This window comes from Mustelus asterias, unplaced genomic scaffold (assembly GCF_964213995.1).
Source record: "Mustelus asterias unplaced genomic scaffold, sMusAst1.hap1.1 HAP1_SCAFFOLD_704, whole genome shotgun sequence".
In the NCBI taxonomy this organism is placed as follows: Eukaryota; Metazoa; Chordata; class Chondrichthyes; order Carcharhiniformes; family Triakidae; genus Mustelus; species Mustelus asterias.
The window spans coordinates 129,791-146,188 of NW_027590653.1; the positions used below are offsets into that span (position 1 = coordinate 129,791).

At 49.4% G+C, this 16,398-nt stretch overlaps 1 protein-coding gene across 1 annotated transcript in view; it reads left to right on the forward strand.

The window, feature by feature from the left end:
* The first annotated feature begins 3,283 nt into the window (after positions 1-3,283).
* The window catches only part of LOC144487291 (collagen alpha-1(V) chain-like), a 44,342-nt gene continuing 31,227 nt past the window's right edge, over positions 3,284-16,398 (forward strand). Inside the window, exons 1-3 of the mRNA XM_078205373.1 lie at positions 3,284-3,337; positions 12,736-12,949; positions 14,419-14,635. Of these exons, the coding sequence (XP_078061499.1) occupies positions 3,284-3,337; positions 12,736-12,949; positions 14,419-14,635 (485 nt within the window). The remainder of the gene's footprint in view (positions 3,338-12,735; positions 12,950-14,418; positions 14,636-16,398) is intronic.

Here is a 16,398-nt window from a genome sequence, read left to right on the forward strand (position 1 = left end):
CCCTCTCCAACAAAGCATTCTACCCAGGCCCTATCACCATAACCCCATGTATTTACCCCATTAATCCCCCCTAACCCACACATCCTGGGACACTAAGGGGCAATTTAGCAGGGCCAGTCAAGCTAACCTGCGCATCTTTGGACTGTGGGAGGAAACCGGAGCACCCGGAGGAAATCCATGCAGACACGGGGAGAATGTGCAAACTCCACACAGAGGAGGCCAAGGCCAGAATTGAATCCGGGTCCCTGGTGCTGTGAGGCAGCAGTTCTAACCACTATTCCATTGTTCGTCGACCAACAGATGGGTTGGTAGAGTGGGTGGTAAATTGGCAGATGGATTTTAACATAGAGAAGTGTGAGGTAATGTATTTAGGGAGGTCTAACAGTTATTGGGAATACACAATAAATGGGAATATACTGAGAAGGGTAGATGAAGTGAGAGATCTTGGTGTACAAGTACACAGGCCCCTAAAGGCAGAAATTCAAGTGGACAAGACTTTAAAGATGGCATATGGAATGCTCTCCTTCATTGGCAGAGGTATAGAATATAAAAATCAGGATATAATGTTGGAATTGTATTAAACACTGGTGAGGCCACAACTGGAGTATTGTGTGCAGTTAACATAGAACATAGAAGATAGAACAGTGCAGCACAGAACAGGCCCTTCGGCCCACGATGTTGTGCCGAGCTTTGTCTGAAACCCAGATCAAGCTATTTCCTCCCTATCATCCCGAAGTACTCCATGTGCCTATCCAATAGCTTCTTAAATGTTCCTAAAGTTTCTGACTCCACTATCCCTGCAGGCAGTCCATTCCACACCCCAACCACTCTCTGAGTAAGTTCTGGTCACCTTATTACAGGAAGGACGTACTTTCTCCGGGGAGAGTGCAGAGGAAGTTTACAAGAATGGTGCCAGCGATAGAAAGGCATAGATATGAGGAGAGATTGGATAGGTTGGGATTATTTTCTGTGGAACAAAGAACAAAGAAGGCTGACTTGATAGAAGTGTACAAAATTATGAGGGGGAAGAGATCGAGTGGACAGGATAAAATAGTTTCCCTTGGCAAAGAATTCCAGACCCAAGGGACATAGATTCAAAATAAGTGGCAGGAGGTGCAGAGGGGACACGAGGAAGAACTTTTTAAAGCAGAGGGTAGTGTTTAGAATTTGCTGTCCAATTTGGTGGTGAAGGCAGAGACTCTAAACTCTTTTATAAAGTACCTGGATCTGCACCTTAAATGCTGTAAACTACAGGGCTATGGGCCGGATGCAGGAAGATGGGATTAGAAAGGGCACCTGGGTGTCCTTGGGCTGTCATGCACAAGATAGGTCAAATGGCCTCCTTCTGTGCTGTAACATTTCTATGAAATCTGTTCAAATGTGTTACAGTCAAATCTGTTATAGTTTATTGCAGGGATATCTCTTACACTATGTTGCCGTGGAAATGTCAGTTTCTGGGAAATCTGTTACAGTGTGTTACAGTGGAATCTGTTACAGCTTATCACAGTAGAATTCGTTACATGTGTTACAGTGGAATCTATTAGTGTGTTACAGTGGAATCTATTAGTGTGTTACAGTGGAATCTATTAGTGTGTTACAGTGGAATCTATTAGTGTGTTACAGTGGAATCTGTTAGTGTGTTACAGTAGATTCTGTCATTGTGTTACAGTGGATTCTGTTACAGTGTGTTACAATGGATTCTGTTACAGTGTGTTACAGTGGATTGTGTCACGGTGTGTTACAGTGGATTCTGTTACAGTGTGTTACAGTGGATTGTGTCACGGCGTGTTACAGTGGATTCTGTTACAGTGTGTTACAGTGGATTGTGTCACGGCGTGTTACAGTGGATCCTGTTACAGTATGTTACAGTGGATTGTGTCACGGCGTGTTACAGTGGATCCTGTTACAGTATGTTACAGTGGATTGTGTCACGGCATGTTACAGTGGATTCTGTTACAGTGTGTTACAATGGACTCTCATAATGTGTTAATGTGAAATCTGTTAGTGTGTTACAGTGGAAACTGTTGCAGTTTGTTAGAGCAGATTCTGTTATGGTGTGTCACAGTAGAACCTGTTACAGTGTGTTACAGTGTAATGGTGTGTTATCGTGGAAGCTGTTACACTTTGTTACATGTGGGAGCTGTTACAGTGTGTTACAGTGAAATCTGATAGTGTGTTCCAGTGGAATCTGTTACAGTGTATTACAGTGTGTTACAGTGGAATCTGTTAGTGTGTTCCAGTGGAAGCTGGTACGGTTGAATCTGTTAGTGTGTTACGGTGGAATCCGTTACAATTTGTTTTAGTGGTTTATGTTATAATGTGTTACAGTAGAATTTGTTGCAGTGTGTTACAGTGGAATGTGTTAAACTGTGTTACAGTGGAAGCTGTTACAGTGTGTTACAGTTGAATCTGTTACTCTTTGTTACAATGGAATCTGTTACCCTTTGTTACACAGGGAATCTGTTACAATGCGTTACAGTGGAATCTGTTACAATGTGTTACAGTGGAATCTGTTGCAGTGTATTACAGTGGAATTTGTTGCAGTGTGTTACAGTGGATCGGTTACAGTGTGTTACAGTGGATCGGTTACAGTGTGTCACAGTGAATTGGTTACAGTGTGTTATAGTGGAATGTGTTAAACTGTGTTACAGTGGAAGCTGTTACAGTGTGTTACAGTTGAATCTGTTACTCTTTGTTACAGTGGAATCTGTTACCCTTTGTTACACAGGGAATCTGTTACAGTGTGTTACAGTGGAATCTGTTACAGTGTGTTACAATGGATTCTGTTGCAGTGTGTTATAGTGGATCGGTTACAGTGTGTTACAGTGGAAGCGCTTACACTTTGTTACATTGGGAATCTGTTATTGTGTACGAGTGGAATATTTTACAGTGTATCACAGTGGAATCTGTTTTAGTGTGTTACAATGGATTCTGTTACAGTGTGTTACAGTGGAAGCTGCTAGTATGTTACGGTGGAAACTGTTTCAGTGTGTTACAGATAGGCAAAGTGCCAGAGGACTGGAGAACATCTCATATGGTTCTGCTATTTAAGAAGAATTGTAGAGATAATGACTACAGATCACCGAGTCTCACATCAGTGGGAGGGAAACTATTGGAGGAAATTCTGAATTTGAGAATTTATTTCCAATTGGTGAGGCAAAGCTTGATCAGGCATAGTCAGCAGGGCTTCATCAGAGGGACATCATGCCTAACAAATTTGATTGAATTTTTTGAGGAGGTGACCAGGTGTGGAGATGAGGGTAGTGCACATGATGTGGTTGATATGGATTTCAGCAAAGCCTTTGACAAGATCATGTATGGAAAACTTATAAGGAAGGTAAATGCACATGGGATAGAGGGTAATTTGATAAAGTGGATTCAAAATTGGCTCAGTTGTAGGAGACAGAAGGTAATGATGGAAGGTTGCTTTAGTAACTTGAAGCCAGCGTCCAGTGGAATTTAACCCTGAAAAGTGAGAGGTGATGCACTTTGGAAGGAGTAATTTGACAAGGAAGTATTCAGTGAATGGTAGGACACTAGGAAGTTCTGTGGAACGAAGGGACCTTGACGTGTTTGTCCACAGATCTCTGCAGGCAGAAGGGGCATGTTAGTAGGATGGTGAAAAAGGCATATGGGACACTGGCCTTTATTAGTGAGGTATAGATTACAAAAGTAGGGAGGTTATATTGGAGTTGTATAGAACTTTGGTGAGGCCACAGCTGGAGTACCGTGTGCAGATCTGGTCGTCACATTATTGGAAGGATGTGATTGCACTGGAGGGGATGCAGAGGAGATTCACCCATGAAGTCTACACTGACTCTCTGACAGAGTATTTTACCAAGGCCTTTCAGCCCGCTTTCCCCATAATCTCACACATTCACCATGGCTAATTCATAGAATCATAGAATCCCTACAGTGCAGAAGGAGGCCATTTGGCCCATGAAGTCTGCACCAACCACAATCCCACCCAGACCCTAATCCCGTAACCTCACATATTTACCTTGCTAATCCCCCTGACACGAGGGTCAAGTTACTATGGCCAATCAACTTCATGAGTTGGGTAGGCTTGGGTTGTTTTTGTTGGAGCAGAGAAGACCTAATCGAGGTGTACAAGATCATGAGGGACATGGACAGAGTGGATAAGGAGCAGCTGTTCTGGGATGGAACATTTAAGATATGAAGAGAGGTTGGGTAGGCTTGGGTTGTTTTCGTTGGAGCAGAGAAGACTGAGGGGGGGGGGGGCGACCTGATTGAGGTGTACAAGATTGTGAGGGACATGGACAGAGTGGATAAGGAGCAGCTATTTCCCTTCATTGAAGGGTCAGTCACAAGGGGGACTTAAGTTCAAAGTGAGGGGCAGGATGTTGAGGGGGAGATGTGAGGAAAAACCTTTTTACCCAGAGGGTGGTGACGGTCTGGAATGCACTGCCTGGGAGGGTGGTGGAGGCGGGTTGCCTCACATCCTTTGAAAAAATACCCAGATGAGCACTTGGCATGTCACAACGTTCGGGGCTGTGGGCCAAGTGCTGGCCAATGGGATTAGGTGGGAGTTCAGGTGTTTCTCACGTGTCAATGCAGACTTGATGGGCTGAAGGGCCACTTCTGCACTGTATGATTCTATGATTCTGTGAATGTTGGCCCCAGTACAGCGTGGAGACCCCCACCCCTGCACCCCTCCCCCAACCCAGCACCTACACTCCTTCAAAATGGTGACGAGGGGGATATTGTCCTTCCCCTACCATGAGGGCTAACAGGGGTGTGGGGTGGGAAGGGAGACCGTGAAGAGCCTCAGTGAGGGTATGAGTGGGTCTCAACTGCCAGAGAATCATAGAATCCCCGACAGTGCAGAAGAGGCCATTCAGCCCATCAAGTCTGCACTGACTCTCTGACAGAGTATTTTACTCCACTTTCCCCATAATCCCACACATTCACCATGGATAATTCATAGAATCATAGAATCTCTCCATGCAGAAGGAGGCCATTTGGCCCATTGAGTCTGCACCAACCACAATCCCACCCAGGCTCTATTCCTGTAATCTCACATATCTATCCTGCTAATCCCCCTGACACGAGGGTCAAGTTACCATGGCCAATCAACCTCATGAGTTGGGTAGGCTTGGATAGTTTTCGTTGGAGCAGAGAAGACTGAGGATGACCTGATTGAGATGTACAAGATTATGAGGGACATGGATAGAGTGGATAAGGAGCAGCTGTTCCCCTTAGTTGAAGAGTCAGTCACAAGGGGACATAGGTTCATGAGCAATCAACTGGAATTCATCTAACCGGCAATTTACCACAGCCAATCCACTTAACCTGCAGATCTTTAGACTGTGGGAGGAAACCGGAGCACCCGGAGGAAACCCATGCAGACACGGGGAGAATGTGCAAAGTCCACACAGACAGTGACCCAAAGCCGGGAATCAAACTCGGGTCCCTGGCGCTGTGAGGCAGTAGCGCTAACCACCATGCCGTCTCCGGAACCGGAGCGCGACGTGAAGGTGGCTGCCTTAAGCAGGGGAAAAACAAAAATGCTGGTGGTTGTGGGGGAGGGGGGGGGGGGGGGGGTTGAATGGACCAAGAGCCGTCTCTGGAAATTCCCCCCTCCTCCCCCATTCCTGGCCCGGGGCAGCCTGCACAGTTGAGCGGGTCACCCTGCCCTGGGACTCCCTCCCTCCCTCCTCCAGCCTGTCTGGAACACAGACTGACTGAGTTTAGACCACACGAACAGGCAGCCTAATAAAGAGCACTTCAAGGCACACTCCAGGCTCTTTATCTCTCTCTCTCTCTTTCCGGAACGTTCCATCCTAGTAGCAGTTTCCCTGGCCAGCTTCCCAGCTGCAGATTCAAAGCAATTCTTCTCAAAGCAAGAAAAGACCTGCTTTTTGATACACCTACTTCTGCAAGTCTTTGGCTTCCTCAAGCACTTTACCTCCTTTGGTATGTGTAAGATATATTTTTTGAAGTGTAGTCGCTGTTGTAGTAATCCAGGAAACGCGGAAGACAGAATTCGCACAGCAGAATCCCACAAACCGCAAGGTGATAATGACAAGATTGCCCGGTGAGGGATGAATATTGGCTAGGAGAGAATGCACACCCCCCCGTGCCCACCCCACCCCATCTCCCCACCCCACCCCACCCCATCTCCCCACCCCATCTCCCCACCCCATCTCCCCACCGTCGCCCAGCCCTCCCTTCCACACCCCATGGGGACCCCTTACATCCACTTGGGAACCCAAGCGGGGACCTGGGTTTGACATCTCATTAGAAATCATCGAATCATAGAAACCCTACAGTACAGAAAGAGGCCATTCGGCCCATCGAGTCTGCACCGACCACAATCCCACCCAGGCCCTACCCCCATATCCCTGCACATTTAGCCGCTAATCTACGCATCTCAGGACACTAAGGGCAATTTTTAGCATGGCCAATCAACCTAACCAGCACATCTTTGGACTGTGGGAGGAAACCGGAGCACCCGGAGGAAACCCATGCAGACACGAGGAGAATGTGCAAACTCCACACAGACAGTGACCCAAGCCGGGAATCGAACCCAGGTCCCTGGAGCTGTGAAGCAGCTGTGCTAACCACTGTACTACCGTGCCGCCTGAGAAAGACTGAGTCTGCCTGGCAACTGGAAAATGGCATGACGTACTGCCTGCTTTCTGATTGGGTAGCGGTTACTGAGAGAGAGAGCCAATGGCCATTAAGCTCTCTCATTGGATGGTGGGCCCTGCGAGAGAGGCAGAGCGAATGGCCCTTCAGCTCTCTGATTGGCTGCAGTGCCTTGACTGAGCAATGGCCATTGAGTCCATTGCTTGGCCCTTTCAGCCAATGTTCCTTTAGCTTTCTGGATACTGAGCGCTGAGAGGGCCAATGACCATCGAGCTTTCGGGACGGCTTGCCCTGAAAGGCAGACGTGCTGGTTAGGTGCATTGACCATGCTAAATTCTCCCTCAGTGGACCTGAACAGGCGCCAGAGTGTGGCGAGTAGGGGACTTTCACAGTAACGTCATTGCAGTGTTAATGTAAGCCTACTTGTGAGACTAATAAATAAACTTTAAATTGAAGGAGCCAATGAGCATTGATGGACTCTTATCAGCATGGGGTACCTCATGATCATTGAGTTGTCTGATTGGAACCATAAAATAACCAATGAACATTGAGCTTGCTGATTGGAGCCATGAAGGAACCAATGAACATTGAGCTTGTTGATTGGAGCCATGAAATAACCAATTAGCATTGAGTTCCTTGGCTTTTTCACCTGCTGAACAGAGAAAAAAAATAGCCAGTTTTTTTCTGAGGAACTGCCTATTTTTCTTGTCTTGGCACGCTGAGAGGGAGCTTTTGCCAAGTGTTCCGGGGGATAGAGTTCACTGGACCTGGAAGGAAAGTTTGGGCCAACATTGTAACCCTGACATGGCAAAAGCAGGGAAATGCTTAGCATTCCAGAGGGCCTTGTCAGGCGAAGCAGAACTCAGAGCCTGACTTTCCTCCCAGAGGTTGAGGCTCACAAGGTTGCCAGGGAACCTGCCCAACATACCAACCAACATGAAAGGGTCCAGAATTCGGCGCGAGGATATTTCTCCTTTGTGGAGGTTGGGGGTGGGCGACAGAATCTTGGAACTAGGCAGCACAGTTTCAAAATGAGAGGCTTCCATTGAAGAGGACAATGAGGAGATTCTTTCCTCTAATGTCAGGTAGCCGGTAAACTTCTTGTCCCCTGCGAGTGGTGCAGACTTATCAAATATATTCTGGGCTGAGTTAGACTGATTTTTTTCCCCCCCTCGACAAGGGAGCCGAGGGTTATTAGGGTGAGGAGAGGATGTGTGTCAGGGGTGATGTGGGTGTTGATGGTCAGGAAAGTGGAGTTAAGGCCTCAGGGTAACGAGGGACTGGCAATAAATGCCGGCCTATCCAGTGATGGTCACATCCCGCAAACAAAATCTGAGTGGCCACGATCTTATTGAGTGGCAGAGCGAGTTCAAGGGGCCAAGTGGCCGACTCCTGCTCCTAATCATAGGCTAGAGTCCTATAGTGCAGAAAGAGGCAATTCAGCCCATCGGGTCTGCACCGACCACAATCCCACCCAGGCCCTATCCCCATATCCCCACGTATTTTCCCCAGCTAGTCCCCCTGACACGAAGGTGCAAAGTGGCATGGCCAATCCAACTAACTTGCACATCTTTGGACTGTGGGAGGAAACCGAAGAACCCAGAGGAAACCCACGCAGAGAACGTGCAAACTCAGCACAGACAGTAACCCAAGCTGGGTCCCTGGAACTGTGAGGCAGCAGTGCTCAATACGCTCTTTCGCTGTTGTGTGTCTCCCCGCGCTCTCTTATCCCCTCCCCTCCCCTACCCCCACTTCCCACAGCCCTGAGCTCTCATCTCTCTGCGACTCTGACCCAGCCACCAACTCCAAGCCCGGGAGCTGGATGTATTTTTAAGAGCTGGTTATCCCTTTAAAGAAAGGAACAGCAAAAAAAATAATGCGAAGCAGGTTTTTTGTTTTGAAAAATTCCAACTCCTACCCACCCCCCCCTCCGCTGCTCCTGTCGAAAGCTAAATCTGTTGCTTTTGGCAGACCCACTTTCCCCTGCATCTGGTCTGTTTAGACTGAAGTATCTGAGAGGAGAAAGCCAATTCCAGCTGTTTTTTCTTTCTTTCTTTCCCTCACTCTGGCAACGGCTGGGAAAGCAGCAGGGAAGGGCGGGATGGACTGCAGATCGGATGGCAGCAGGGGGAAAGCAATCTGAAGAATGTAAACAGGGCTAGCTGAGTCCAGGGCCTGTGGCTGCCAACCTCTCCCAGCACAGCTCTATCTACAGCGCGGGCCCCAAAGACTGAAGTTCAACGTTTGATTCAGAACCTGGACGCGAGCGCCTGACCTCAAAGCGCTTCCCGGCCCCAGTGAAGCACTCCTTTGATTCCCTACCCTCCCGGAGTGGAAGAATGTCAACAAAATGGGGCAGGGAGGAGGGTGGTTGACCATGAACGGGCGGCATGGTGGTTAGCACTGCTGCCTCTCAGCGCCAGGGACCCGGGTTCGATTCCAGCCTGTGTGGAGTCTGCACATTCTCCTCGTGTCTGCCCCTGGAGTGGGATTTGAACCCAGAACCCCGTGATTTGGGGGAGCGAGAGTGCTACCCACTTGAGATACAGCTGATAATGTAAATGATGCTGAAACAAAGGCTGGAGTATCATATTCTACTGATGTTCTCCCGACTTGTGGCCCCATTGGAGCCATTATTGAGGCGTGTGCAATGATTTCAAAGTAAAGTCTCCACCCCAGGTTCCATCCCTGATCTGTGGCAGCACAGTGGTCAGCACTGCTGCCTCACAGCGCCAGGGACACAGGTTCGACTCTCGCCTTGGGTGACTGACCATCAGTGTGGAGTTTGCACGTTCTTCCTGTGTCTGCGTGGGTTTCCTCCGGGTGCTCCGGTTTCCTCCCGCACTCCAAAGATGGGCGGGTTAGGTGGATTGGCCGTGCTCAATTGCCCCTCAGAGTCAGGGAGATTAACAAGGTAAATATGTGGTGGGATTGTTGTTGTTGCAGGGCCTGATGGGCAGAATGGCCTCCTTCTGCACTGTTGGGATGCTATGAAGAAAGAACGTCGTGAACAGCAAACTGACAGTGGGGCAAATGAGCAGGATTGCCCCCAGTGCTTTCTTTTTGAGGGAGAAAGGGGCTGAATGGCCTCTTTCTGTGCATGCCGTGACTTATCCTGTGCTTTCAGGGAGTGATGTATCTCCAGTGGAGTGGTCCAGAGGTGTGGGGACTTTTAGTATGAATCTTCTGGTACACCAACCCCCCCCCCCCCACCTCAAGCTCTGGAATTCCCTCCCTACATCTTCTCCCATCCCTTCACTCCAGCGCTGCATAAAAATCCACCTCTCTGACCGAAGCCTTTCCGACCAGCCCGTCCCCAATCCCCTCACACAGGCCCGCTGTCGAGTCTTAGTTTGCCCCAGCCCCGTGAAGCACCTTTGCTGTATGGTTGCCGACCCTAAAAGAAAAGATGCAGAGGTGTGGGGTGTGGCGGCGCTATCTGAATACAGTTAGTGGCAGGGAGTTGGAGCTCTGAGCCGCTGCCTTCAGGAGAGGGAGCCAACAAACACACAGAGAGACGGACGGGCTGGAAGGGAAAACAGCTGCGAATCTGCGGCTGGGTGTAACTCGCAGCATCCATTGTAAAACCGCCATGTCCGCGTTGTCGTGTCACGGTGAGGGCAGCGAACCTTTCCTAACTTCACCACACTCGCCTGAAAGCCGCCGCACCAACTTAATTGCTGCACTTCTGAGGCTGCCTCACACCAATTAAAGGCTGCAATTTAACCCAGAGCTTAGGCAGGGTGCAGACTTCACAGCGAGCTGTTTAACCCCTCGCGTACCTGTCTCTCACACACACTGAGCTGTTTAACCCCTCACGTACCGAGACTGTCTCTCTCTCACTGAGCTGTTTAACTCCTCGCGTACCGAGACTGTCTCTCTCACACTGAGCTGTTTAACCCCTCGCGTACCGAGACTGTCTCTCTCACACTGAGCTGTTTAACCCCTCGCGTACCGAGACTGTCTCTCTCACACTGAGCTGTTTAACCCCTCGTGTACCGAGTGTCTCACTCACTGAGCTATTTAACCCCTCGCATACCGAGTGTCTCACACACACACAATTGTTTGACCCCTCGTGTCTCACACACTGAGCTTTTAACCCGTTGTGTACTGAGAATGTCTCTCACAATGAGCTGTTTAACTCCTTGTGTCCGAGAACATCTGACACACTGAGCTGTTTAACCCCTTGCATACCGAGAGTGTGTCTCTCACACTGAGCTATTTAACCCCTTGCATCCCAAGAGTGTCTCTCTCACACAGTGAGCTGTTTAACCCCTCGTGATCCAAGAGTGTCTCTCACAATGAGCTGTTTAACCCCTAGCATACCGAGTTCTCTCTCACACACTCAGCTGTTTAACCCCTCACGTTCCGAGACTGTCTTTCACACACACACTGAGCAGTTTAACCCTTTGCGTATCGGGAGTTTCTCTCACACACTGAGCTGTTTAACCCCTCGTGTACTGAGTGTCTCTCACACCCACACACAGATGTTTAACCCCTCACATACTGGGAATTTCTCTCACGCACACCAAGCTGTTTAATCCCTTGTGTACTGAGAGTGTCACACACACACACTGAGGTATTTAACTCCTCGTGTACTGAGAGTTTCTCACACACTGGGCTGTTTAACATCTCGTGAGCTTTTAACCCCTCGTGTACTGAGTGTCTCCCATACTGAGTTGTTTAACCCCTCGCATTACAAGAGTGTCTTTCACACACGCACATTGAGCAGTTTAACCCTTTGCGTATCGGGAGTTTCTCTCACACACTGAGCTGTTTAACACCCCATGTACTGAGTGTCTCACACACTGAACTGTTTAACCCCATACGTACCGAGAGTGTGTCTCACACACTGAGCTGTTTAACCCCTCATGTACTGAGTGTCTCACACACTGAACTGTTTAACCCCTCACGTACCGAGAGTGTCTCTCACACAGAGCTGTTAAAAATCTTGCGTACTGAGAGTGTCTCTCACTGAGCTTTTAGCCCATCGTGTACTGAGTGTCTCACACGCTGAGCTGTTTAACCCCTTGCATACTGACAGTGTCACACATGCACTGATAATCTGTTGCCACCAGCTTTTTAACACACTGTGTGCCAAAGTTCTCTGCAATAGCCCTTTACCATTGCATGCCAACTCCACTTTCTTTGACAGGGGGATGATTCCTGCCTATCAGTCAGTATGGCGCAGAATTAGTTCATTTGGCCATTCGAGTCTGTGCTGGGTCAAATGTTTCATAACTAGTCCTCGTAGAACATGTGAAAAAAAACTCTAACCTTTTGGAAATGTGTCTGGGGTTTAGCTGCAGCCGGGTCTTGGAGAGACCCTACCAGGGGTCATATAGAGAGGGAAAGAGTGGAAAGGATAAAATTGTTTCCCTTGGTGGAGAATTCTAGAACCAGGTGACATTGATTCGAGATAAGTGGCAATCGGTGTAGAGGGGGCATAAGGAAGAATTTTTTTTATGCAGAGGGCGGTAGGTGTCTGGAATTCGCTGCCCGAGTTGGTGGTGGAAGCAGAGACCCTAAACTCTTTTAAAAAGTAGCTGGATCTGCACCTTACTACAGGGCTATGGCCCGGGTACAGGAAGGTGGGATTAGAAAGGGCACCTGGGTGTCATCTGGCTGGCATCGACAAGATAGGCCAAAGGGCCTCCTTCTGTGCTGTAACCTTTCTGTGGTTCAATGGATCTTGGTGGACCTTACAACCATTAAGACAGTAAGAATTGTTTTGCATGGCAGTACGAGGGAGAGGTCTCTGAGAATGTCAGATGTGTACAATGGACAATCTGGAGTAGTGGGATAAATATTGACCAAAAGAGAAAATGCTGGAAAATCTCAGCAGGTCTGGCAGCATCTGTAAGGAGAGAAAAGAGCTAATGTTTTGAGTCTTTCTCTCCTTACAGATGCTGCCAGACCTGCTACGATTTTCCAGCATTCTCTCTTTTGGTTTCAGATTCCAGCGTTCGCAGTAATTTGCTTTTATCCAGTGGATAAATACTGACATTGTGTTCAACCCACAGCACCAGGTTTGAGGTGCGGCTGCTAACTGGGAGCAGCAGCATGGGCTGGGTGGGCATGGGTCAGTGGGGAAGTGTATGATGGTCCCGTGTGGTGTGTGAGCTCCGCACTGATTGTACCTCTTGCCTCTTTCTTTCTCTCTCTGCAGCTGATCCTGTAGATGTTTTACAAGTGTTGCAGTTTAACAGGTTACCGGAAGGAGTAAGGACAACCTCAGGCTTCTGCCCCAAAAGAAAATCCGTCTCCAGCGCAGATGTGGCTTACAGAATATCCAAAAAGGCTCAGATCAGCGCCCCCACTAAACAGCTGTTCCCAGGTAAGAAGGAACTCGGTCGAGCATGCCGGGAAGGTGAAGGACCTCTGCGTGGCATCCGAAAGTGCGGGTGTAGGGCATGAGGAAGAGGAGCCGTAAGTTACGGCTTTGGCTGGTGATTGGCAGCTGTCACGTGACATCATGACCCGGTGCCCAGGGTAAGTGGCACATATCAATCTGTGTCAATGTGCAGTGGAGTGTTTCACATTCCCTGGTCCTGCTGCCTTTGCTCGTTCTGCTGTCCTAGAGGAACAGCAGCGGTCCAAAGAGAAAGCTCCTGGTCAACACCCATTTCACTCAGTCTGCCAGTTGCTATCTGCTGTGCAGGAGCTGATGGGAGAGTTGGACTTTTTGTGGCTGCTGCTCAGATTTGCTCATGTGATGGGTCACTGAGTGACCATCCCCCTGTCTCTATGGCTACTGAGTGACCATCCCCCTGTCTCTATGGTTACTGAGTGACCATCCCCCTGTCTCTATGGTTACTGAGTGACCCATCCCCTGTCTCTACGGTTACTGAGTAACCCACCCCCTGTCTCTATGGCTACTGAGTGACCATCCCCCTGTCTCTATGGTTACTGAGTGACCATCCCCCTGTCTCTCTGGTTACTGAGTGACCCACCCCCTGTCTCTACGGTTACTGAGTGACCCACCACCTGTCTCTATGGTTACTGAGTGACCATCCCCCTGTCTCGACGGTTACTGAGTGACCCACCCCCTGTCTCTATGGTTACTGAGTGACCATCCCCCTGTCTCTACGGTTACTGAGTGAGCCACCCCCTGTCTCTCTGGTTACTGAGTGACGCTCCCCGTCTCTATGGTTACTGAATGACCCTTCCCCTGTTGCTATGGTTCTTGATTGACCCTTCCCCTATCTCTATGGTTACTGAGCGTCCCTCCCCCTGTCTGGTGATTGAGGGGGTCGTCCTATCCGACTGTCTGCCACTCTACTGCAGCTATATTCACGGCTGGGTGTCCCTGGAGAGGGAGCATGCAGTGTCCGAGGGCACAGTTGATGCCTTCTGTGCCTGCTGGGCATGCAGGGACTGGATTGTATTATTGACTCCTTTAATCACACTTTAAATTGATGTTTTAAGTTTCCTTTCCACTTTGTCTTTTGTTTTGGGCGGTTCCCCTCCTTTTAGGGAGCTGCCCTTTATGAGTTGCCCCTCAGTTAAGTTGATTTTGTGAGTGACCCTCCACCTGTTTCTATGGTTACTTCGTGACCCGCTCTGTCTCTATGGTTACTGAGTGACCCTCCCCCTGTCTCTATGGTTACTGAGTGACCCTCCCCCTGTCTCTATGGTTACTGAGTGACCCTCCCCCTTTCTCCTTGGTTACTCAGTGACCCCTCCCCCCCCCCGTCTCTATGGTTACTCAGTGACTCTCTCCCTGTCTCTATGGTTACTGAGTGACCCTCCCTGTGCCTCTGGGATCTGATTGTTAATGCTGCCCTTCTCCCCTTCCCCCTCCAGGAGGCACTCGATTCCCCGAGGACTTCTCCATCATGGCTTTGGTGAAACCGAAAGCTGGAAACCAGGCTTTCCTGCTGTCCATCTACAGTGAGCAAGGCATGCAGCAGGTGGGCGTGGAGCTGGGGAGGTCGCCAGTTTTCCTGTATGAGGACCACAGTGGCAAGCCTGCCCCCGAGGACTACCCCATCTTTGGAGGCATCAACCTGTCCGACGGAAAGTTAGTACATGGGCTGCCATCTGCGGGTTTATGTGTCTATGCCATGTGTGTGTCTGTGTATGTGCATGTGTTTAATTGTGTATGCATGCGTGTATGTGTGTTTGATGCATTTGAGTGTGTCTGTGCACATATTTGTTTATATATACCAGTGTATGGTGTGCACAGTTGTGTGCATGTGTGTCTGTGTGTGTTTTTGTGCGTCCTTGTGTGTGTATGTCTGTATGTACATGTATTATGTGATTGTACATGCGATTGAATGTGTGTGTGTGCATATATATAATATAGGTGGGATGGTGGCACAGTGGTTAGCATGGCTGCCTCACAGTGCCAGGGACCTGGGTTCAGTTCCTGGCTTGGGTTACCGTCTGTGTGGAGTCTGCATGTTCTCCCTGTGTCTGTGTGCATTCCCTCCGGGTGCTCTGGTTTCCTCCCATAGTCCAAAAGACGTGCTGGTTAGGTGCATTGGCCATGCTAAATTCTCCCTCAGTGTACCCGAACAGGTGCCGGAGTGTGGCGACTAGGGGATTTTCAGTGTTAATGTAAACCTGAATGTAAAATTTTGGCGCGAAACCGGCAGTGGCCGTGGGGTGTACTGGGAGGGTCAAAAGTTGTATATAAGTCAGTTAGTTGGGGGGATAGTCCTCTTTGTTGCTTTGGAGAAAGGCAGAGGTGTGACTGGTGACAGGATTTTTGGAGTAAGATTTAATTTAAAGTACTTTTTCGCAGGTGTTATTTATTTATTTAATTATTTTTAAATTCTGGCGCGAAACCGGCAGTGGCCGTGGGGTTTACTGGGAAGGGTCTTTTGAGTTTTTTTTAGTGCACGCGAGGTTTAAAAGGCAGGCCCCACTATCTAACGGGCAGCGTTGGGAGTGGGCAGCGGAGTGAGAGGGAGCTGAGTGAGAACTGAGGGGCTTTGGCTCATCGGGCTTAGGCAGAAAGGGCGACAGGGGTGGGTTTCTTATTTCTTTTTATTTATAATTTAATTTTCTCTGTGTACCTTGGAAGAAAGGGTGAAATATGAGTGTAAAGCCAGTGTGTTGCTCACAGTGCAGTATGTGGGAGGTCCTGGAGGCACCTGGCCTCCTGGACATCCACATCTGTGAGGGGTGTGTCGAGCTGCGGTTCCTGAGGGCCCGTGTCAGGGAGCTGGAACTGCAGCTTGACGATCTTAGGCAGGTGAGGGAGAATGAGGAGGTGATAGACAAGAGCTATCATCAGGTGATCACACCAGGGCCACGGGAGGAGGCCAAGTGGGTGACAGCCAGGAAGGGTAAAACATGGGTGATTGAGAGCACCCCGGTGGAAGTGCCCCTACATAACAAGTACTCCTGTCTGACCACTGTTGGGGGGGACAGCCCATCTGGGGGAAGCAGCAGTGGCCGTGTCTCCGGGGTGGAGCCCGGCCCTGTAACTCAGAGGGCTAAGGAAAGGAGGAGGAAGGCGGTATTAATCGGGGACTCGACAGTCAGGGGGACGGACAGGTGATTTTGCGGAGGCAGGCGGGAGTCTCGCATGGTGGTCTGCCTCCCTGGGGCTGGGATCCAGGATGTCGCTGGGCGAGTCCCAGAAATCCTGAGGTGGGAGGGAGAGGAGCCGGAGGTAGCGGTACATATTGGTACCGCTGATGTGGGTAAGAAGGGGGAAGGGAACATGGAAAAAGAGTATAGGGAATTAGGGAGACAGCTGAGAAGGAGGAAAGCAAAGGTCGTAATCTCGGGATTGCTGCCTGTGCCATGGGAAGGTGAGGAAAGGAATGGAGT